The following is a 25,080-nucleotide window of genomic DNA, read 5'->3' as shown; positions in this document are numbered from 1 at the left end:
GTTAGTCTAGAAAAAAACATATAAAAGTGCACCAAAACCATTAAGAAATTATGTAAATGTAACATGAGTAGTTCAAAAATTATAGATACATTGGATACATATCATGCGGTCATCTCCATCAGCTCCCTCAACCCTAACATTCTGATCTATGAACTTTTACCACCGATCCTTTGCTGGTATAGTTTATGGTGTTGGTTACTCTGTGTAGTTAATGCTTATTATTTTTTTGGTGAAAGATTAATTTGTTAAGATTTTTATTTATATATTCGTATCAATTGATCGATCCATATGATGTGTTGCGAGTAGCTTGTTATGTTCTTAAGGACATGTGAAGTTGAACCTAGTTCAATGTTTTGATATTATGGTGTGATGTAATTCTCTAGTGGTGATGTGCAAACTCAACTGGATATCACTTCACCTTCGTGGGTCTACAGGATAGCATTGTGTCATTAGCTTGTTCATGGATGGTGGTTAGAGTGACTAAAATTACCAAACCCTAAGTTTAGAAACTATTGCATGATGGGCTATTGGAACCTCAAAGTTTATCATACGTACTCCCTCCGTCCCAAAATATAAGACCATTTTGACACTTCCATAGTGTCAAAAATGGTCTTATTGAAAGTGCAACTATCCCTGGGTGGTTTTGGTAATTCCTAACAACATATAGCCCATTGAGCTAATGCTATTTCAAGATAAATATTTCAGGAAAGCTCAATGTTTGGCATGCCATGGATTAGAAAGTGGACCCTTCAAAATACTAAGAACACATGTTGGCTCAAGCTCAAGACTCTACATTTTACTTTTAGTGATCCAAGATCACATTGAGTCCATAGGAAAAGCCAATACTATTAAAAGTGGATGAGGTGTTGCTTAATGAGTTACTTGCTCAAAATGCTTAGTGATATGCTCCAAAACCCTCAACTGTTTTCTCATATCCACATATGTCCCAAACCAAAAGTCAAACTCGGCCCCACCGAAATTTCCTACCTGGCGCCACCGAGTTCACTTGACATAGCCACTGCCACAAACCCTAGTCATTTCGGTCTCACCGATAGGGATCTCGGTCTCACCAAGATGGGATTGCAACCTCTCTGTTTCCCTTCGTAACGTTTCGGTCCAACCGAGATGAGCGATCGGTCCCACCGAGATTGCAAATGCAAACTCTCTATTTCCCCTTTGTAACGTTTCGGTCTAACCGAGATGAGCGAATCGGTCCCACCGAGTTTGCCTGACCAACTCTCTATTTGCCTATTACCAAAATCAGTCCCACCGAGTTTGTGTAATCGGTCTCACCGAGATTACGTTATGCCCTAACCCTAATGGAATCGGTTCCACCGAGTTGACATGTCGGTCCCATCGAAAATCCTAACATTCACATTTTGAACTAAATCGGTTTGACCGAGTTTCATGATTCGATCCCACCGAGTTCGGTGATTTGTGTGTAACGGTTAGATTTTGTGTGGAGGCTATATATACCCCTCCACCCACTCTTCATTTGTGGAGAGAGCCATCAGAACATGCCTACACTTCCAACATACATTTTCCGAGAGAGAACCACCTACACTTGTGTTGAGGTCAAGATATTCCATTCCAACCACATAAATCTTGATCTCTAGCCTTCCCCAAGTTGCTTTCCACTCAAACCCTCTTTCCACCAAATCCAATCCTATGAGGGAGAGCTAAGTGTTGGGGAGCAAGGAGTTCATCATCAACACACCATCTATTACCTTTCGGAGAGTGGTGTCTCCTAGATTGGCTAGGTGTCACTTGGGAGCGTCCGTCAAGATTGTGGAGTTGAACCAAGGAGTTTGTACGGGCAAGGAGATCGCCTACTTCGTGAAGATCTACCCTAGTGAGGCAAGTCCTTCATGGGAGATGGCCATGGTGGGATAGACAAGGTTGCTTCTTCGTGGACCCTTCGTGGGTGGAGCCCTCCATGGACTCGTGCAACCGTTACCCTTCATGGGTTGAAGTCTCCATCAACGTGGATGTACGATAGCACCACCTATCGGAACCACGCCAAAAATCTCCGTGTCTACATTGAGTTTGCTCCCTCAAACTCCTCCCTTTACCTTCATATGCAATTATCTTACATTCTGCTGCTATACTCTTAGAATTGCATGTGTAGGTTAATTACTTGACTTGTGCTAAGTTGTTTAAATCTGCCAAGACTTAAAATTGGGAAAAGGCTATATTTTTATTTGGTCAAGTAGTCTAATCACCCCCCTCTAGACATACTTTCGATCCTACAAGTGGTATCAGAGCTTTGGTCTCTATTTGCTTTGATTTCCATAGCTTTTTTTGAAGGTAAGCAAATAGCTTTATTACGAAACATTCAGGGCAAGATCGCCCATAACAGAGTCAGCAACACTTGCTGGAATTACATGATCCGCAAATAAAACCTCTCCCATTGGGAGAGTCGTGCCTAATTGCGCCATATGGTGAGCTGCCATGTTGGCCTATCGTTTGCAATGAGCAAACAAACATGAAGAGAACCATAGCCGGGATTGCACCTTGATATCCTCAATCGCCGCTGCGTACCGCGAGCAATCTGGAGTACGTCTGTTCAGAGCCTGTACAAGCATCTGGGCATCCATCTCCACTGCCAGCCGAATCACTCCCAACTCCGCCGCAAGTTCAAGAGCTTGTTCCACCGCTCTCAGCTCAGCACCGAAGGCATCAACAACATTGTCAATACGGCCAACCGGCGCTGCCACCACCTCGCCTGCATTAGTCCTTACAACCACGCCCCAGGCTCCCAGCAATTCATCCTCCTAAAAAGCCCCGTCGACGTTGAATTTGAGAATATCCGGTGGTGGAGGGGTCCATCGGACCGTGCTCTTTGGTGGGGGTGGTGGTTTGCAGAAACACCCTTCATACTCTGCAGCCGTGCATGCAGCCCTCATGGCAAACTGCGCGTGGTCCATCGGCTTCTCTCCCTCTCGAACCTTGTTGCGTTGAGACCACCATTGCCACCACATGACGATGATAGCTATTCGATCCTTCTCAGGTATTTGCCAGAGGCAATCCAAGGTGATGTACGCGCTGTCACATTCCGTGAGTCTCAATCTCACAGGTTCAAGATCGAGGCCCCGCCATACCTGCTTTATCTCGTGGCACTCCACAAACAGGTGCTTAGCGGATTCATGCCTCGCATTGCACAGGAAGCATTTGTGATTCTCGATCGCCATACCCCTCCGACACAAAATGTCCTTTGTGGCCAGTGTGTTGTGCGCTAGACGCCACATAAAATGTTTGACCTTCCCCGGGCACGCTATGTCCCATAATCTTTTCCATTTTGCCTCCCCTCCTCCCTCCAGGTTACCATCGGCCAGTGCAAGCCTAGGTTCGGACAAAGCCTGCTTCAGCTTATACGCTTGCTTAACTGAGAACACACCTTTAGGATCGAAATGCCATGCTAGAAAGTCACCGGCTCCGTCCCTTAGTGGCATTTGGAGGATCAGTTTGACATCCTCTTCCCAGAACATCTCATTAACCAGGTCCACACCCCAGTTGCCAGATGTTGGGTCAATGAGCTCAGCGACTCTTGTCAGTAGGTTTGCCCCGCGAGGAGTGATGACTCGCCTAGACCAAGCACGCGGAATCCATGGATCATCCCAGATGTGGATGCTATGCCCGTCCCCAACCCGCCAGATCATTCCTTGCTTAACAAGATCAATGCCGTATGTGATACTGCGCCAGGCATATGACATGTTTGAGGTCGGTACCGCATCCAGTATAGAGCAGTCTGGGTAGTACTTTGCCTTCATAAGCTACGCACACAGACTCTCCGGTTGCTCTATCAGACGCCAAACCTGCCGGGCCAGCATAGCAATGTTGAAGTCATGTATGTCCCGAAACCCCAGGCCTCCCCTTCCCTTCGACCGTGTGAGCCTCTGCCAACTAATCCAATGGATCTTGTTGTCTTTATCTTGGTGCCTCCACCAGTATCTGGCAATCATAGAACTGAGCTCTTCACAGAACGATTTTGTGAGGTAGAAAACTAACATTGCAAAGGTTGGAATCGCTTGTGCAACTCCTTTAACGAGAATTTCCTTTCCTTGCCTAGACAAGGTCCTCTCATTCCAGCCCTGCATATGATTCCAAATCCGGTCCTTAAGATAAGCAAAAGCCTTGCGCTTGGATCATCCAATGTACACCGGCAGCCCCAGATATTTCTCATTGTATGCTTCACTTTGTATGCCCAGCGCCCCTTTTACATTTAACTTAGTTTGCTCGGAGCAGTTTTTGCTAAACATCACCGCAGACTTCTCATGGTTGATGCATTGCCCCGAGCACCTCTCATAAACCTGAAGGATGTGTTGGAGTTCCAAAGCTTCCTCCATCCGCGCACGCATGAGCAGCACTGAATCATCGGCGAAGAACAAGTGCGAGATAGCAGGCACCCCTGGGCAAATCCGTATGCCCTCAAAGTTGCCTATCTGCTGGGCCTCATTCAGCAACGCCGACAACCCCTCGGCACAAATCACAAAGAGATAGGGCGAACTTGGATCGCCCTGCCAGAGCCCTCTCGATGGTGCAAACTGTCGGGATAACTCACCATTAATCTTAATGATGTACCGCACTGAAACTACACACTTCATTACCAGCTTCACCCAGTTACGCGCGAATCTAAGCTTATGCATCATAGCTTCCAAGAAAGCCCACTCAACCCGGTCATAGGCTTTGCTCATGTCCACCTTTACCGCTGCAAACTCTTCTTTCGCAGTCCGTTTGTTCATCAAGAAGTGAGAAATCTCATAGTCCATGAGGATATTGTCCGTTATCAGCCTTCCAGGTACAAACGCACTTTGGTTGTCTGAGATGATCTCCGGCAGAATAAGCTTGAGTCGGTTGGCCACCACTTTTGAGACAATTTTGTACAAAACATTACACAAGCTGATAGGACGGAGATCCTTAATCCTCGAGGGGTTTTTCACCTTGGGTATTAGCACAACATGGGTATCATTCCACCCCTCCGGCATATCACCCCCCTCGAGTACACGCCGCACCTCCTCGATTATGTTCTTGCCCATCAACAACCAGTATTTTTTGAAGACCAGTGCGGGCATACCATCCGGTCCTGGTGCTTTGAGGTCACCAATCTGATCAAGTGCCGATTTGATTTCCATATCCGAGTAAGCAGCCATGAGGGTACCATTCATGGCACCTGTAACTTTCACCGGCACCGCCCGGAGCAGCTCATCATATTGGCCAATGCCATTCGAGGTGAAGAGATCCTGAAAATAAGACATGACATAGTTAGTTAAACCCCTTCCTTCCTCCACCACCACCCCATCCTCCCTTCTAAGTCTCCTAATTCTATTGGCCTTCCTCCACGCTGAGGCATATCTGAAGAAAAACTTAGTGTTCCTATCTCCCTCCTTTAGCCACCACACATGAGCCCGCTGTCTCCACTTAATGTCCACTACTTCCTCCAAATGATCCACCAAGCAATGCAACCGCACCTCCTCCGCAACCCTTTCAGGTGTAATAGCCTTCTTCCTACAGTTCTCCAGCTCCCGCTTGGCTTCCTTTAACTTTTTCTCCGAATCACCCACAACATCCTTACTCCATCTTGAAAGATCTCGAGCCACTCCATTCAACGCCGCAGCCACATCCACAACTCCGCCTTCTCTTACTCTCCTCCACGCCTCCTCCACCACTAAATCGCACCCTTCCTCCTTTAGCCACTTGGCCTCAAACCGAAATCCGCCACCACCCCCCTTCTCCTTGTTGGGGAACGTAGTAATTTCAAAAAATTTCCTACGCACACGCAAGATCATGGTGATGCATAGCAACGAGAGGGGAGAGTGTTGTCTACGTACCCTCGTAGACTATTCGCGGAAGCGTTATATCAACGCGGTTGATGTAGCCATACGTCTTCACGTCTGACCGATCCAAGTACCAAAAGCACAGCACCTCCGAGTTCTGCACACGTTCGGCTCGGTGACGTCCTCGCCTTCTCGATCCAGCAAGAGGGGCGAAGTACTAGATGAGTTCCGGCAGCACGACGGCATGGTGACGGTGTTGGTGAAGAACAATCTCCGCAGGGCTTCGCCTAAGCACTACGAAAACTATGACGGAGGATAAACTAGAGGGGATGGGGTTGCCGGCACACGGCTTGGTGTTTCTTGATGTGTCTTTGGTGCTAGCCCTACCCCTCTATTTATATGTTGAGCCCCGGGGTCGAAACTTGGAGTAAAAGCCTCCTCAAAGTCGGTTTCACCCGAAAGGCAAGAGTCCTTCTCGTACTCCAGGGCTAGACGCCAGGGTTCCTGGCGTCTAGCCTCTGGTCTCCGCAAAACTTCCTTTTGCACTTTCCAAAAGCCTCGTGGGCTTTCCCCTTTGGCCCAGATAAAGTGTTCTCGTGCCCAAACATTTTGGGAAACATCCGGAACCCCTTCCGGTGAATTCCGGAACCCTTCCGGAGATCAAACACTACTATCCCATATATCAAACTTTATCTCCGGACCATTCCGGAGTTCCTCGTCATGTCCGTGATCTCATCCCGGACTCCGAACAACATTCGGTCATCAACATACATAACTCATATAGTACTATATCATCAACGAACGTTAAGCATGCGGACCCTATGGGTTCGAGAACTATGTAGACATGACCAAGACACCTCTCTTGTCAATAACCAATAGCGGGACCTGGATGCCCATATTGGCTCCTACATATTCTACGAAGATCTTTATCGGTCTAACCTCATAACAACATACATTGTTCCCTTTGTCATTGGTATGTTACTTGCCCAAGATTCGATCGTCGGTATCTCAATACCTAGTTCAATCTCGTTACCGGCAAGTCTCTTTACTCGTTCCGTAATACATCATCCCGCAACTAACTCATTAGTTGCAATGCTTGCAAGGCTTATAGTGATGTGCATTACCGAGTGGGCCCAGAGATACCTCTCCGACAATCGGAGTGACAAATCCTAATCTCGAAATACGCCAACCCAACAAGTACCTCTGGAGACACCTGTAGAGCACCTTTATAATCACCCAGTTACGTTGTGACGTTTGGTGGCACACAAAGTGTTCCTCCGGTAAACGGGAGTTGCATAATCTCATAGTCATAGGAACATGTATAAGTCATGAAGAACGCAATAGCAACAAACTAAACGATCAAGTGATAAGCTAACGGAATGGGTCAAGTCAATCACATTATTCTCCTAATGATGTGATCCTGTTAATCAAATGACAACTCACGTCTATGGTTAGGAAACATAACCATCTTTGATCAACAAGCTAGTCAAGTAGAGGCATACTAGTGACACTCTATTTGTCTATGTATTCACACATGTATTATGTTTCCGGTTAATACAATTCTAGCATGAATAATAAACATTTATCATGATATAAGGAAATAAATAATAACTTCATTATTGCCTCTAGAGCATATTTCCTTCAGTCTCCCACTTGCACTAGAGTCAATAATCTAGTTCACATCGCCATGTGATTTAACATCAATAGTTCACATCACCATGTGATTAACACCCATAGTTCACATCGACATGTGACCAACACCCAAAGGGTTTACTAGAGTCAATAATCTAGTTCACATCGCTATGTGATTAACACCCAAAGAGTACTGAGGTGTGATCATGTTTTGCTTGTGAGAGAAGTTTAGTCAACAGGTCTGCCACATTCAGATCCGTAAGTATTTTGCAAATTTCTATGTCAACAATGCTCTGCATGGAGCTACTCTAGCTAATTGCTCCCACTTTCAATATGTATCCAGATTGAGACTTAGAGTCATCTGGATCAGTGTCAAAACTTGCATCGACGTAACCCTTTACGACGAACCTTTTGTCACCTCCATAATTGAGAAACATATCCTTATTCCACTAAGGATAATTTTGACCAATGTCCAATGATCTACTCCTAGATCACTATTGTACTCCCTTGCCAAACTCAGGGCAGGGTATACAATAGGTCTGGTACACAGCATGGCATACTTTATAGAACCTATGGCTGAGGCATAGGGAATGACTTTCATTCTCTCTCTATCTTCTGCCGTGGTCGGGTTTTGAGTCTTACTCAACTTCACACCTTTGTAACACAGGCAAGAACTCCTTCTTTGACTATTCCATTTTGAACTACTTCAAAATCTTGTCAAGGTATGTACTCATTGAAAAACTTATCAAGTGTCTTGATCTATCTCTATAGATCTTGATGCTCAATATGTAAGCAGCTTCACTGAGGACTTTCTTTGAAAAACTCCTTTCAAACATTCCTTTATGCTTTGCAGAATAATTCTACATTATCTCCGATCAACAATATGTCTTTCACATATACTTATCAGAAATATTGTAGTGCTCCCACTCACTTTCTTGTAAATACAGGCTTCACCGCAAGTCTGTATAAAACTATATGCTTTGATCAACTTATCAAAGCGTATATTCCAACTCCGAGATGCTTGCACCAGTCCATAGATGGATCGCTGGAGCTTGCATATTTTGTTAGTACCTTTAGGATTGACAAAACCTTCTGGTTGCATCATATACAACTCTTATTTAATAAATCCATTAAGGAATGCCATTTTGTTTATCCATTTGCCAGATTTCATAAAATGCGGCAATTGCTAACATGATTCAGACAGACTTAAGCATAGATACGAGTGAGAAACTCTCATCGTAGTCAACACCTTGAACTTGTCGAAAACCTTTTTGCGACAATTCTAGCTTTGTAGATAGTAACACTACTATCAGCGTCCGTCTTCCTCTTGAAGATCCATTTAATCTCAATGGCTCGCCGATCATTGGGCAAGTCAATCAAAGTCCATACTTTGTTCTCATACATGGATCTCATCTCAGATTTCATGGCCTCAAGCCATTTCACGGAATCTGGGCTCATCATCGCTTCCTCATAGTTCGTAGGCTCGTCATGGTCAAGTAACATGACCTCCAGAACAACATTATCGTACCACTCTGGTGTGAATCTCACTCTGGTTTACCTACGAGGTTCGGTAGTAACTTGATCTGAAGCTACATGATCATCATCATTAGCTTCCTCACTAATTGGTGTAGTAGTCACAGGAACAGATTTCTGTGATGAACTACTTTCCAATAAGGGAGCAGGTACAATTACCTCATCAAGTTCTACTTTCCTCCCACTCACTTATTTCGAGAGAAACTCCTTCTCTAGAAAGGATCCGTTCTTAGCAACGAATATCTTGCCTTCGGATCTGTGATATCCTATGAAGACGCACTTCTCTGATTTGGGTTTGAGCTTATCAGGTTGAAACTTTTCACATAAGCATTGCAACCTCAAACTTTAAGAAACGACAGCTTAGGTTTCTTGCCAAACCATAGTTCATACGGTGTCGTCTCAACGGATTTAGATGGTGCCCTATTTAACATGAATGCAGCTGTCTCTAATGCATAACCCCAAAATGATAGTGGTAGATCGGTAAGAGACATCATAGATCGCACCATATCTAATAAAGTACGGTTATGACGTTCGGACACACCATTACACTGTGGTGTTCCAGGTGGCGTGAGTACTGAAACTATTTCACATTGTTTTAACTGAAGGCCAAACTCTTAACTCAAATATTTTGCCTCTGCGATTATATCGTAGAAACTTTTATTTTCTTGTTATGATGATTCTCCACTTCACTCTGAAATTCTTTGAACTTTTCAAATGTTTCAGACTTGTGTTTCATTAAGTAGATATACCCATATCCGCTCAAATCATCTGTGAAGGTCAGAAAATAACGATACTTGCCGTGAGCCTTAACACTCATCGGACCGCATACATCAGTATGTATTATTTCCAATAAGTCAGTTGCTCGCTCCATTGTTCTGGAGAATGGAGTCTTAGTCATCTTGCCCATGAGGCATGGTTCGCAAGCATCAACTGATTCATAATCAAGTGATTCCAAAAGCCCATTAGCATGGATTTTCTTCATGCGCTTTACACCAATATGACCTAAACGGCAGTGCCACAAATAAATTGCACCATCATTATTACCTTTGCATCTTTTGGTTTCAATATTATGAATATGTGTATCACTACAATCGAGATCCAACGAACCATTTTCATTCGGTGTGTAACCATATAAGGTTTTATTCATGTAAACAGAACAACAATTTATTCTCTTACTTAAATGAAAAACCGTATTGCAATAAACATGATCAAATCATATTCATGCTCAACACAAACACCAAATAACACTTATTTAGGTTCAACACTAATCCCAAAAGTATAGGGAGTGTGCGATGATGATCATATCAATCTTGGAACCACTTCCAACACACATCGTCACTTCACCCTTAACTAGTCTATGTTCATTCTGCAACTCCCGTTTCGCGTTACTACTCTTAGCAACTGAACTAGTATCAAATACCGAGGGGTTGCTACGAACACTAGTAAAATACACATCAATAATCTGTATATCAAATATACCTTTGTTCACTTTGCCATCCTTCTTATCTGCCAAATACTTGGGGCAGTTCCGCTTCCAGTGACCAGTCCCTTTGTAGTAGAAGCACTTAGTCTCAGGCTTAGGACCAGACTTGGGCTTCTTCACTTGAGCAGCAATTTGCTTGCCGTTCTTCTTGAAGTTCCCCTTCTTCCCTTTGCCCTTTTCTTGAAACTAGTGGTCTTGTCTACCATCAACACTTGATATTTTTCTTGATTTCTACCTTCGTCGATTTCAGCATTACGAAGAGCTTGGGAATCGTTTCCGTTATCCCTTGCATATCATAGTTCATCACGAAGTTCTACTAACTTGGTGATGGTGACTAGAGAATTCTGTCAATCACTATTTTATCTGGAAGATTAACTCCCACTTGATTCAAGCGATTGTAGTACCCAGACAATCTGAGCACATGCTCACTGCTTGAGCTATTCTCCTCCATCTTTTAGCTATAGAACTTGTTGGAGACTTCATATCTCTCAACTCGGGTATTTGCTTGAAATATTAACTTCAACTCCTGGAACATCTCATATGGTCCATGACGTTCAAAATGTCTTTGAAGTCCCGATTCTAAGCCGTTTAAGCATGGTGCACTAAACTATCAAGTAGTCATCATATTGAGCTAGCCAAATGTTCATAACATATGCATCTGCTCCTGCAATAGGTTTGTCACCTAGCGGTGCATCAAAGACATATTCCTTCTGTGCAGCAATGAGGATAAACCTTAGATCACGGATCCAATCCGCATCATTGCTACTAACATCTTTCAACTTAGTTTTCTCTAGGAACATATCAAAAATAAAACAGGGGAGCTAAACGCGAGCTATTGATCTACAACATAGATATGCTAATACTACCAGGACTAAGTTCATGATAAATTAAAGTTCAATTAATCATATTACTTAAGAACTCCCACTTAGAAAGACATCCCTCTAATCTTCTAAGTGATCACGTGATCCAAATCAACTAAACCATAACCGATCATCACGTGAAATGGAGTAGCTTTCAATGGTGAACATCAATATGTTGATCATATCTACTATATGATTCACGCTCGACCTTTCGGTCTCAGTGTTCCGAGGCCATATCTGCATATGCTAGGCTCGTCAAGTTTAACCTGAGTATTCTGCGTGTGCAAAAACTGGCTTGCACCCGTTGTAGATGGACGTAGAGCTTATCACACCCGATCATCACGTGGTGTCTGGGCACGACGAACTTTGGCAACGGTGCATACTCAGGGAGAACACTTTTATCTTGAAATTTAGTGAGAGATCATCTTATAATGCTATCGTCAATCAAAGCAAGATAAGATGCATAAAAGATAAACATCACATGCAATCAATATAAGTGATATGATATGGCCATCATCATCTTGTGCTTGTGATCTCCATCTCCGAAGCACCGTCATGATCACCATCGTCACCGGCGCGGCACATTGATCTCCATCGTAGCATCGTTGTTGTCTCGCCAATCTTATGCTTCCACGACTATCGCTACCGCTTAGTGATAAAGTAAAGCATTACAGCGCAATTGCATTGCATACAATAAAGCGACAACCATATGGCTCCTCCCAGTTGCCGATAACTCGGTTACAAAACATGATCATCTCATACAATAAAATTTAGCATCATGTCTTGACCATATCACATCACAACATGCCCTGCAAAAACAAGTTAGACGTCCTCTACTTTGTTGTTGCAAGTTTTACGTGGCTGCTACGGGCTTAAGCAAGAACCGTTCTTACCTACGCATCAAAACCACAACGATAGTTTGTCAAGTTGGTGCTCTTTTAACCTTCGCAAGGACCGGGCGTAGCCACACTTGGTTCAACTTGAAGGAAATATGCCCTAGAGGCAATAATAATGTTATTATTTTATTTCCTTATATCATGATAAATGTTTATTATTCATGCTAGAATTGTATTATCCGGAAACATAATACTTGTGTGAATACATAGACAAACTAAACGTCACTAGTATGCCTCTACTTGACTAGCTCATTAATCAAAGATGGTTATGTTTCCTAACCATAGACATGTGTTGTGATTTGATTAACGGGATCAAATTATTAGGAGAATGATGTGATTGACATGACCCATTCCATTAGCTTAGCACCCGATCGTTTAGTATGTTGCTATTGCTTTCTTCATAACTTATACATGTTCCTATGACTATGAGATTATGCAACTCCCGTTTGCCGGAGGAACACTTTGAGTGCTACCAAACGTCACAACGTAACTGGGTGATTATAAAGGTGCTCTACAGGTGTCTCCAAAGGTACATGTTGGGTTGGCGTATTTCGAGATTAGGATTTGTCACTCCGATTGTCGGAGAGGTATCTCTGGGCCCTCTCGGTAATGCACATCACCTAAGCCTTGCAAGCAATGCAACTAATGAGTTAGTTGCAAGATGATGTATTACGGAACGAGTAAAGAGACTTGCCGGCAATGAGATTGAACTAGGTATTGAGATACCGACGATCGAATCTCGGGCAAGTAACATACCGATGACAAAGGGAACAACGCATGTTGTTATGTGGTCTGACCGATAAAAGATCTTCGTAGAATATGTGGGAGCCAATATGAGCATCCAGGTTCCACTATTGGTTATTGACTGGAGACGTGTCTTGGTCATGTCTACATTGTTCTCGAACCCCTAGGGTCCGCACGCTTAAGGTTTCGATGACAGTTATATTATGAGTTTATTAGTTTTGATGTACCGAAGTTAGTTCGAAGTCCCGGATGTGATCACGGACATAACGAGGAGTCTCTAAATGGTCGAGACATAAAGATTGATATATTGGACGGCTATATTCGGACACCGGAAGTGTTTCGAGGAAGTTTCGGATAAAACCGGAGTACCGGGGGGTTACCGGAACCCCCCGAGGGGTTAATGGGCCTCATGGGCCTAAAGTGGAGAAGAGGAGGGGCGGCCAGGGCAGGCCGCGCGCCCCCCTCCCCCTAGTCCGAATTGGACAAGGAGGGAGGGGCGGCGCCCCCCCTTTCCTTCCTCTCCTCTCTCCCTTCCTTCCCCCTCTCCTACTTGGACAAGGAAAAGGAGGGAGTCCTACTCCTGGTAGGAGTAGGATTCCTCCCTGGAGCGCCTCATCATGGCCGGCCGCCCCTCCCCCTTGCTCCTTTATATACGGGGGCAGGGGGGCACCTCTAGACACAACAATTGATCCTTGAGATCTCTTAGCCGTGTGCGGTGCCCCCCTCCACCATAATCCTCGATAATATTGTAGCGGTGCTTAGGCGAAGCCCTGCGATGGTAGAACATCAAGATCGTCACCACGCCGTTGTGCTGACGGAACTCTTCCCTGACACTTTGCTGGATCGGAGTCCGGGGATCGTCATTGAGCTGAACGTGTGCTAGAACTCGGAGGTGCCGTAGTTTTGGTGCTTGATCGGTCGGGCCGTGAAGACGTACGACTACATCAACCGCGTTGTTATAATGCTTCCGCTTTCGGTCTACGAGGGTACGTGGACAACACTCTCCCCTCTCGTTGCTATGCATCACCATGATCTTGCGTGTGCATAGGAATTTTTTTGAAATTACTACGTTCCCCAACAGTGGCATCCGAGCCTAGGTTTTATGTGTTGATGTTATATGCACAAGTAGAATACAAGTGAGTTGTGGGCGATATAAGTCATACTGCTTACCCGCATGTCATACTTTGGTTCGGCGGTATTGTTGGATGAAGCGGCCCAGACCGACATTACGCGTACGCTTACGCGAGACTGGTTCTACCAATGTGTTTTGCACACAGGTGGCTGGCGGGTGTCAGTTTCTCCAACTTTAGTTGAACCGAGTGTGGCTACGCCCGGTCCTTGCGAAGGTTAAAATAGCACCAACTTGACAAACTATCGTTGTGGTTTTGATACGTAGGTAAGATTGGTTCTTGCTTAAGCCCGTAGCAGCCACGTAAAACTTGCAACAAACAAAGTAGAAGACGTCTAACTTGTTTTTGCAGGGCATGTTGTGATGTGATATGGTCAAGACATGATGCTAAATTTTATTGTATGAGATGATCATGTTTTGTAACCGAGTTATCGGCAACTGGCAGGAGCCATATGGTTGTCGCTTTATTGTATGCAATGCAATCGCGTTGTAATGCTCTACTTTATCACTAAGCGGTAGCGATAGTCGTGGAAGCATAAGATTGGCGAGACGACAACGATGCTACGATGGTGATCAAGGTGTCACGCCGGTGACGATGGTGATCATGATGGTACTTCGGAGATGGAGATCAGAAGTATAAGAAGATGATGGCCATATCATATCACTTATATTGATTGCATGTGATGTTTATCTTTTATGCATCTTATCTTGCTTTGATTGACGATAGCATTATAAGATGATCTCTCACTAAATTTCAAGATAAAAGTGTTCTCCCTGAGTATGCACCGTTGCCAAAGTTCGTCGTGCCCAGACACCACGTGATGATCGGGTGTGATAAGCTCTACGTCCATCTACAACGGGTGCAAGCCAGTTTTTGCACACGCAGAATACTCAGGTTAAACTTGACGAGCCTAGCATATGCAGATATGGCAAGGTCGAGCGTGAATCATATAGTAGATATGATCAACATAGCAATGTTCACCATTGAAAACTACTCATTTCACGTGATGATCGGTTATGGTTTAGTTGATTTGGATCACGTAATCACTTAGAAGATTAGAGGGATGTCTTTCTAAGTGGGAGTTCTTAAGTAATATGATTAATTGGACTTAAATTTATCATGAACTTAGTACCTGATAGTATCTTGCTTGTTTATGTTTGATTGTAGATAGATGGCCCGTGTTGTTGTTCCGTTGAATTTTAATGCGTTCCTTGAGAAAGCAAAGTTGAAAGATGATGGTAGCAATTACACGGAGTGGGTCCGTAACTTGAGGATTATCCTCATTGCTGCACAGAAGAATTACATCCTGGAAGCACCGCTGGGTGCCAGGCCTGCTGCTGGAGCAACACCAGATGTTATGAACGTCTGGCAGAGCAAAGATGATGACTACTCGATAGTTCAGTGTGCCATGCTTTATGGCTTAGAATCGGGACTTCAACGACGTTTTGAACGTCATGGAGCATATGAGATGTTCCAGGAGTTGAAGTTAATATTTCAAGCAAATGCCCGGATTGAGAGATATGAAGTCTCCAATAAGTTCTATAGCTGCAAGATGGAGGAGAACAGTTCTGTCAGTGAGCATATACTCAAAATGTCTGGGTATAATAATCACTTGATTCAATTGGGAGTTAATCTTCCAGATGATTGCGTCATTGACAGAATTCTCCAATCACTGCCACCTAGCTACAAGAGCTTCATGATGAACTATAATATGCAAGGGATGAATAAGACTATTCCCGAGCTCTTCGCAATGCTGAAAGCTGTGGAGGTAGAAATCAAGAAGGAGCATCAAGTGTTGATGGTCAACAAGACCACTAGTTTCAAGAAAAAGGGCAAAGGGAAGAAGAAGGGGAACTTCAAGATGAACAACAAGCAAGTTGCTGCTCAAGAGAAGAAACCCAAATCTGGACCTAAGCCTGAAACTGAGTGCTTCTACTGCAAGCAGACTGGTCACTGGAAGCGGAACTGCCCGAAGTATTTGGCGGATAAGAAGGATGGCAAGGTGAACAAAGGGACTACGGATTAAGGGAACACTGGCGAAGGACGAGGTGACGATGCGCGTGGGAAATGGTTCCAAAGTCGATGTGATCGCGGTCGGCACGCTACCTCTACATCTACCATCGGGATTAGTATTAGACCTAAATAATTGTTATTTGGTGCTAGCGTTGAGCATGAACATTATATATGGATCTTGTTTAATGCGAGACGGTTATTCATTTAAATCAGAGAATAATGGTTGTTCTATTTATATGAGTAATATCTTTTATGGTCATGCACCCTTGAAGAATGGTCTATTTTTGATGAATCTCGATAGTAGTGATACACATATTCATAATGTTGAAACCAAAAGATGTAGAGTTGATAATGATAGTGCAACTTATTTGTGGCACTGCCGTTTAGGTCATATCGGTATAAAACGCATGAAGAAACTCCATACTGATGGACTTTTGGAATCACTTGATTATGAATCACTTGGTACTTGCGAACCGTGCCTCATGGGCAAGATGACTAAAACACCGTTCTCCGGTACTATGGAGAGAGCAACAGATTTGTTAGAAATCATACATACAGATGTATGTGGTCCAATGAATGTTGAAGCTCGTGGCGGATATCGTTATTTTCTCACCTTCACAGATGATTTAAGCAGATATGGGTATATCTACTTAATGAAACATAAGTCTGAAACATTTGAAAAGTTCAAAGAATTTCAGAGTGAAGTTGAAAATCATCGTAACAAGAAAATAAAGTTTCTACGATCTGATCATGGAGGAGAATATTTGAGTTACGAGTTTGGTCTACATTTGAAACAATGCGGAATAGTTTCGCAACTCACGCCACCCAGAACACCACAGTGTAATGGTGTGTCCGAACGTCGTAATCGTACTTTACTTGATATGGTGCGATCTATGATGTCTCTTACAGATTTACCGCTATCGTTTTGGGGTTATGCTTTAGAGACGGCCGCATTCACGTTAAATAGGGCACCATCAAAATCCGTTGAGATGACGCCTTATGAACTGTGGTTTGGCAAGAAACCAAAGTTGTCGTTTCTGAAAGTTTGGGGCTGCGATGCTTATGTGAAAAAACTTCAACCTGATAAGCTCGAACCCAAATCGGAGAAATGTGTCTTCATAGGATACCCAAAGGAAACTGTTGGGTACACCTTCTATCATAAATCCGAAGGCAAGACATTTGTCGCTAAGAATGGACCCTTTCTAGAGAAGGAGTTTCTCTCGAAAGAAGTGAGTGGGAGGAAAGTAGAACTTGATGAGGTAACTGTACCTGCTCCCTTATTGGAAAATAGTACATCGCAGAAACCGGTTTCTGTGACACCTACACCAATTAGTGTGGAAGCTAATGATAATGATCATGAAACTTCAGAACAAGTTACTACCGAACCTCGTAGATCAACCAGAGTAAGATCCGCACTAGAGTGGTACGGTAATCCTGTTCTGGAAGTCATGCTACTAGATCATGATGAACCTACGAACTATGAAGAAGCGATGGTGAGCCCAGATTCCGCAAAATGGCTTGAAGCCATGAAATCTGAGATGGGATCCATGTATGAGAACAAAGTTTGGACTTTGGTTGACTTGCCCAATGATCGGCAAGCAATTGAGAATAAATGGATCTTCAAGAAGAAGACTGATGCTGACGGTAATATTACTGTATACAAAGCTCGACTTGTCGCAAAAGGTTTTCGACAAGTTCAAGGGATTGACTACGATGAGACCTTCTCACCCGTAGCTATGCTTAAGTCTGTCTGAATCATGTTAGCAATTGCCGCATTTTATGATTATGAAATTTGGCAGATGGATGTCAAAACTGCATTCCTGAATGGATTTCTGGAAGAAGAGTTGTATATGATGTAGCTGGAAGGTTTTGTCGATCCAAAGGGAGCTAACAAAGTGTGCAAGCTCCAGCGATCCATTTATGGACTGGTGCAAGCCTCTCGGAGTTGGAATAAACGCTTTGATAGTGTGATCAAAGCATTTGGTTTTGTACAGACTTTTGGAGAAGCCTGTATTTGCAAGAAAGTGAGTGGGAGCTCTGTAGCATTTCTGATATTATATGTAGATGACATATTACTAATCGGAAATGATATAGAATTTCTGGATAGCATAAAGGGATACTTGAATAAGAGTTTTTCAATGAAAGACCTCGGTGAAGCTGCTTACATATTGGGCATTAAGATCTATCGAGATAGATCAAGACGCTTAATTGGACTTTCACAAAGCACATACCTTGACAAAGTTTTGAAGAAGTTCAAAATGGATCAAGCAAAGAAAGGATTCTTGCCTGTGTTACAAGGTGTGAAATTGAGTAAGACTCAATGCCCGACCAATGCAGAAGATAGAGAGAAAATGAAAGATGTTCCCTATGCTTCAGCCATAGGCTCTATCATGTATGCAATGCTGTGTACCAGACCTGATGTGTGTCTTGCTATAAGTCTAGCAGGGAGGTACCAAAGTAATCCAGGAGTGGATGACTGGACAACGGTCAAGAACATCCTAAAATACCTGAAAAGGACTAAGGATATGTTTCTCGTATATGGAGGTGACAAAGAGCTCATCGTAAATGGTTATGTTGATGCAAGCTTTGACACTGATCCGGACGATTCTAAATCGCAAACCGGATACGTGTTTACATTAAACAGTGGAGCTGTCAGTTGGTGCAGTTCTAAACAAAGCGTTGTGGTGGGATCTACATGTGAAGCGGAGTACATAGCTGCTTCGGAAGCAGCAAACGAAGGAGTCTAGATGAAGGAGTTCATATCCGATCTAGGTGTCATACCTAGTGCATCGGGTCCAATGAAAATCTTTTGTGACAATACTGGTGCAATTGCCTTGGCAAAGGAATCCAGATTTCACAAGAGAACCAAGCACATCAAGAGACGCTTCAATTCCATTCGGGATCTAGTCCAGGTGGGAGACATAGAGATTTGCAAGATACATACGGATCTGAATGTTGCAGACCCGTTGACTAAGCCTCTTCCATGAGCAAAACATGATCAGCACCAAAGCTCCATGGGTGTTAGAATCATTACCGTGTAATCTAGATTATTGACTCTAGTGCAAGTGGGATACTGAAGGAAATATGCCCTAGAGGCAATAATAATGTTATTATTTTATTTCCTTATATCATGATAAATGTTTATTATTCATGCTAGAATTGTATTATCCGGAAACATAATACTTGTGTGAATACATAGACAAACTAAACGTCACTAGTATGCCTCTACTTGACTAGCTCATTAATCAAAGATGGTTATGTTTCCTAACCATAGACATGTGTTGTGATTTGATTAACGGGATCACATTATTAGGAGAATGATGTGATTGACATGACCCATTCCATTAGCTTAGCACCCGATCATTTAGTATGTTGCTATTGCTTTCTTCATAACTTATACATGTTCCTATGACTATGAGATTATGCAACTCCCGTTTGCCGGAGGAACACTTTGAGTGCTACCAAACGTCACAACGTAACTGGGTGATTATAAAGGTGCTCTACAGGTGTCTCCAAAGGTACATGTTGGGTTGGCGTATTTCGAGATTGGGATTTGTCACTCCGATTGTCGGAGAGGTATCTCTGGGCCCTCTCGGTAATGCACATCACCTAAGCCTTGCAAGCAATGCAACTAATGAGTTAGTTGCAAGATGATGTATTACAGAACAAGTAAAGAGACTTGCCGGCAACGAGATTGAACTAGGTATTGAGATACCAACGATCGAATCTCGGGCAAGTAACATACCGATGACAAAGGGAACAACGTATGTTGTTATGCGGTCTGACCGATAAAAGATCTTCGTAGAATATGTGGGAGCCAATATGAGCATCCAGGTTCCGCTATTGGTTATTGACCGGAGATGTGTCTCGGTCATGTCTACATTGTTCTCGAACCCGTAGGGTCCGCACGCTTAAGGTTTCGATGACAGTTATATTATGAGTTTATTAGTTTTGATGTACCGAAGTTAGTTCGAAGTCCCGGATGTGATCACGGACATAACAAGGAGTCTCGAAATGGTTGAGACATAAAGATTGATATATTGGACGGCTATATTCGGACACCGGAAGTGTTCCGAGGAAGTTTTGGATAAAACCGGAGTACCGGGGGGTTACCAGAACCCCCGGGGGGTTAATGGGCCTCATGGGCCTAAAGTGGAGAAGAGGAGGGGTGGCCAGGGCAGGCCGCGTGCCCCCTCTCCTCCTAGTCCGAATTGGACAAGGAGGAAGGGGCGGCGCCCCCCTTTCCTTCCTCTCCTCTCTCCCTTCCTTCCCCCTCTCCTACTTGGACAAGGAAAAGGAGGGAGTCCTACTCCCGGTAGGAGTAGGACTCCTCCCTGGCGCGCCTCATCATGGCCGGCCGCCCCTCCCCCTTGCTCCTTTATATACGGGGGCAGGGGGCACCTCTAGACACAACAATTGATCCTTGAGATCTCTTAGCCGTGTGCGGTGCCCCCCTCCACCATAATCCTCGATAATATTATAGTGGTGCTTAGGCGAAGCCCTGCGACGGTAGAACATCAAGATCGTCACCACGCCGTTGCGCTGACGGAACTCTTCCCCGACACTTTGCTGGATTGGAGTCCGGGGATCGTCATCGAGCTGAATGTGTGCTAGAACTCGGAGGTGCCGTAGTTTCGGTGCTTGATCGGTCGGGCCGTGAAGACGTATGACTACATCAACCGCGTTGTTATAACACTTCCGCTTTCGGTCTACGAGGGTACGTGGACAACACTCTCCCCTCTTGTGGCTATGCATCACCATGATCTTGCGTGTGCGTAGGAATTTTTTTGAAATTACTACGTTCCCCAACACAACTAAAGTTGGAGAAACTGACACCCGCCAGCCACCTGTGTGCAAAGCACGTCGGTAGAACCAGTCTCGCGTAAGCGTATGCGTAATGTCGGTCCGGGCCGTTTCATCCAACAATACCGCCGAACCAAAGTATGACATGCTGGTAAGTAGTATGACTTATATCGCCCACAACTCACTTGTGTTCTACTCGTGCACAACATCAACGCATAAAACTTAGGCTCGGATGCCACTGTTGGGGAACGTAGTAATTTCAAAAAAATTCCTACGCACACGCAAGATCATGGTGATGCATAGCGACGAGAGGGGAGAGTGTTGTCTACGTACCCTCGTAGACCGTTCGCGGAAGCGTTATATCAACGCGGTTGATGTAGTCATACGTCTTCACGTCCGACCGATCCAAGTACCAAAAGCATGGCACCTCCGAGTTCTGCACACGTTCGGCTCGGTGGCGTCCTCGCCTTCTCGATCCAGCAAGAGGGGCGAAGTAGTAGATGAGTTCCGGCAGCACGACGGCGTGGTGACGTTGTTGGTGAAGAACAATCTCCGCAGGGCTTCGCCTAAGCACTACGAAAACTATGACGGAGGATAAACTAGAGGGGACGGGGTTGCCGGCACATGGCTTGGTGTTTCTTGATGTGTATTTAGTGCTAGCCCTACCCCTCTATTTATATGTTGAGCCCTGGGGTCGAAACTTGGAGTAAAAGCCTCCTCAAAGTCGGTTTCACCCGAAAGGCAAGAGTCCTTCTCGGACTCTAGGGCTAGACGCCAGGGTTCCCGGCGTCTACCCCCTAGACGCCAGGGTTCCTGGCGTCTAGCCTCTGGTCTCCGCAAAACTTCCTTTTGCACTTTCCAAAAGCCTCGTGGGCTTTCCCCTTTGGCCCAGATAAAGTGTTCTCGTGCCCAAACATTTCGGGAAACATCCGGTACCCCTTCCGGTGAATTCCGGAACCCTTCCGGAGATCAAACACTACTATCCCATATATCAAACATTATCTCCGGACCATTCCGGAGTTCCTCGTCATGTCCGTGATCTCATCCCGGACTCCGAACAACATTCGGTCATCAACATACATAACTCATATAGTACTATATCGTCAACGAACGTTAAGCATGCGGACCCTACGGGTTCGAGAACTGTGTAGACATGACCGAGACACCTCTCTTGTCAATAACCAATAGCGGGACCTGGATGCCCATATTGGCTCCTACATATTCTACGAAGATCTTTATCGGTCAGACCGCATAACAACATACGTTGTTCCCTTTGTCATTGGTATGTTACTTGCCCGAGATTCGATCGTCGGTATCTCAATACCTAGTTCAATCTCGTTACCGGCAAGTCTCTTTACTCGTTCCGTAATACATCATCCCGCAACTAACTCATTAGTTGCAATGCTTTCAAGGCTTATGGTGATGTGCATTACCGAGTGGGCCCAGAGATACCTCTCCGACAATCAGAGTGACAAATCCTAATCTCGAAATACGCCAACCCAACAAGTACCTTTGGAGACACCTGTAGAGCACCTTTATAATCACCCAGTTACGTTGTGACGTTTGGTGGCACACAAAGTGTTCCTCCGATAAACGGGAGTTGCATAATCTCATAGTCATAGGAACATGTATAAGTCATGAAGAAAGCAATAGCAACAAACTAAATGATCAAGTGCTAAGCTAACGGAATGGGTCAAGTCAATCACATGATTCTCCTAATGATGTGATCCTATTAATCAAATGATAACTCATGTCTATGGTTAGGAAACATAACCATCTTTGATCAACGAGCTAGTCAAGTAGAGGCATACTAGTGACACTCTGTTTATCTATGTATTCACACATGTATTATGTTTCCGGTTAATACAATTCTAGCATGAATAATAAACATTTATCATGATATAAGGAAATAAATAATAACTTTATTATTGCCTGTAGAGCATATTTCGTTCACTCCTGTCCCCCATATCCACCGTATCAACCACCACTGGCCGGTGATCAGAGTGCCGTGGCAGCTCATTTCGAACACGGAACTCCGGGAATTTGGAGCACCACTCCATATTAGCAGTAGCGCGATCGAGCCGGCCACATATGTATCCATTAGCATTCGTACAGTTATTCCACCATGTGATTACATCACCTTCATATCCCATGTCACTCAATTTGCACCCATCTAACGCCTCCTTGAACAAGTTCATGCAGCTCTCTGATCGATCCGCACCTCCCCTCTTCTCCTCATTTGATATAATCTCATTGATGTCCCCCAGACATAACCATGGCCTATTCTCCTAATGTTGTTGGTTCAGCAGATGCAACGTCCTCCAGGTTTCCTTCTTCCTTCCCCATTGTGACTCTCCATACACCCCCATTATTCTCCAAACAGATCCATCTTCCTCCGTTATGTCAGCATCAATATGCCTCCTTCCCAGGGAACGCAAGGAGAGATTCACTCCTCTTCTCCAGAAAATAGCCACACCCCGACTCCTTCCCTCTGAGCCCTTGGCACACATGTTCACCAAACCAAGCTTCCACCTAAATTGCTCCAACTCCTGCTCTAACAGCTTTGTTTCGCACAGAAATAAAACATCGGGATCCTCCGCCCTCTTGAGATCCAAGAGGCCACGAACTGCCGGGCCGTTCCCGAGTCCCCGGCAGTTCCATCTCACTATCCTCATTGCGTCCGGCGGGGCTGCTCCTGCAGCCCGGCCGATATTACAAGGTTTGAAGCATGCACCTCCTCCCGAACCTCCCCCGTGCTATTCACATGACCCCTCTTCATGCTGGCCTCCTCTTCTCCCTCCTGCAAACCCCTCTTCTGTCCAAGCACAGGGCCTCCCACACCACCACCCTCCCCTTCCGCTCTTCCCTCCCGGTTCACCTTCTTGTATTTCTTTGGTTTGTACCCATCCTTCTTATTCTCTCTTCTAGCAATGGGGCCAATCTCATCTGCTAGCTTCCCTTTCTTCTTCTTCTCATCTAGCGGCTTAGCACACTCCTCGACCCCCCACTCTTCCCAATATCTACCTCCATAGCTGCCTTTTTCATCTCTTCAGTCGGTAACCCCTTGTCACCCCCTCTCCAACCTTCAAATCATTCGCTGCCCCCCAACGCTATCAATCCGTTCGACAAATGTCAATCTCTTCTGATTCACTAAAGTGCCACCTGCTTTTTGTGTCTTGCTAGGGCTCACAACCTCCTCTCCATCCTCCGATCTCCCTCCGCTCGACCTGGACTCCGTTTTCCTCCAAGAGATGTTGTCGCTGCGAGATTTACCACCTGTCTTGCCAAAGCCATACGTCCTAGTCCCTCCCGAGCCACTACCACTGCCGCTCGCCATCTTCCTTCCCAGCCACGCATCCTCTCCACCTCTCCTCCTGCTCATATCTGCCTTCAACCACCTCCCATACTGAGCTTTTTCCCCTTTCTTCAGTTTAATTTGGCAGCTCTTATCAACATGACCAAGCATGCCACAGATATATCAGAAGTCCGGTAAATATTCAAACTCAAATCGGCAGAACGGACGCTCCTTCTCCTTGCTAGTATCCTTCTCCTCCACAATCTCATCATCACTCTCTACCTCCTCATCCAGGAAGATGCCTCTCATAATAGGTTTGTTTATGGGCATACGGGCCTTAATCCTCAAGAACCGCCCCATCGCCGATCCATCCACCCCCGTGTCCATCTCCACAAATCTTCCAACCAGATTACCAATATCTTCCGCTGTATCTTCCTCCATCTTCCCCAACGGTAGTCCAAAAACCCTAATCCACATCGGGATATCCTCAAACACATACTGATCAATCCGTTTACTGGGCACAAAATCCACCATTACCACCAGATCGTTGTCGAACATCCAAGGCCCATCCTCCAACGCCTTGCACTTCCCGCTCTCCTGCTTGAACGTGAAGAGGAAGACATTCTCCCCAAGCTCCTTGCACTCTACTCCCTTCAAGGGGCACCAGCAGCGTCCGAGTGCCATGCAGATCGTATCGAGATGCGCCGGCCTATCTTAATTTCCATAGCTTTTGGTGATCATAGCCTTGGTTTCACAACCTAGGAGAGTATGACATCTAGCGAGGGAAATTACCACCGTAGAGGTCCTTACTTTGATGGTACTAATTTTGCACTTTGGAAGCATAAGATGAAAATGCATATTCTTGGACATAACCCCCCTGTTTGGGATATTGTGTGTATTGGCTTGCAAGGTGAATT

At 44.8% G+C, this 25,080-nt stretch overlaps 1 protein-coding gene across 1 annotated transcript; it reads right to left on the bottom strand.

Moving 5' to 3' along the window:
• Positions 1-24,346: 24,346 nt before the first annotated feature.
• On the bottom strand, positions 24,347-24,847 carry LOC147958788 (uncharacterized). Its single transcript, XM_087532308.1, has one exon. It carries the CDS (start codon positions 24,845-24,847, stop codon positions 24,347-24,349), a length of 501 nt encoding a protein of 166 aa, XP_087388434.1.
• Between the last annotated feature and the right edge of the window lie 233 nt (positions 24,848-25,080).

This window comes from Triticum urartu, chromosome 7A (assembly GCF_056163025.1).
Source record: "Triticum urartu cultivar PI428250 chromosome 7A, HENAU_Tu73, whole genome shotgun sequence".
NCBI classification, from domain to species: Eukaryota; Viridiplantae; Streptophyta; class Magnoliopsida; order Poales; family Poaceae; genus Triticum; species Triticum urartu.
The sequence above is the reverse complement of the archived record's forward strand: the minus strand, read 5'-3'. Positions and strand labels throughout refer to the sequence as shown.

What these genes read in the sequence shown, in the direction of transcription:
- LOC147958788 (XM_087532308.1), bottom strand. Translation starts at nt 24,847, where the DNA reads ATGGCACTCGGACGCTGCTGGTGCCCCTTGAAGGGAGTAGAGTGCAAG.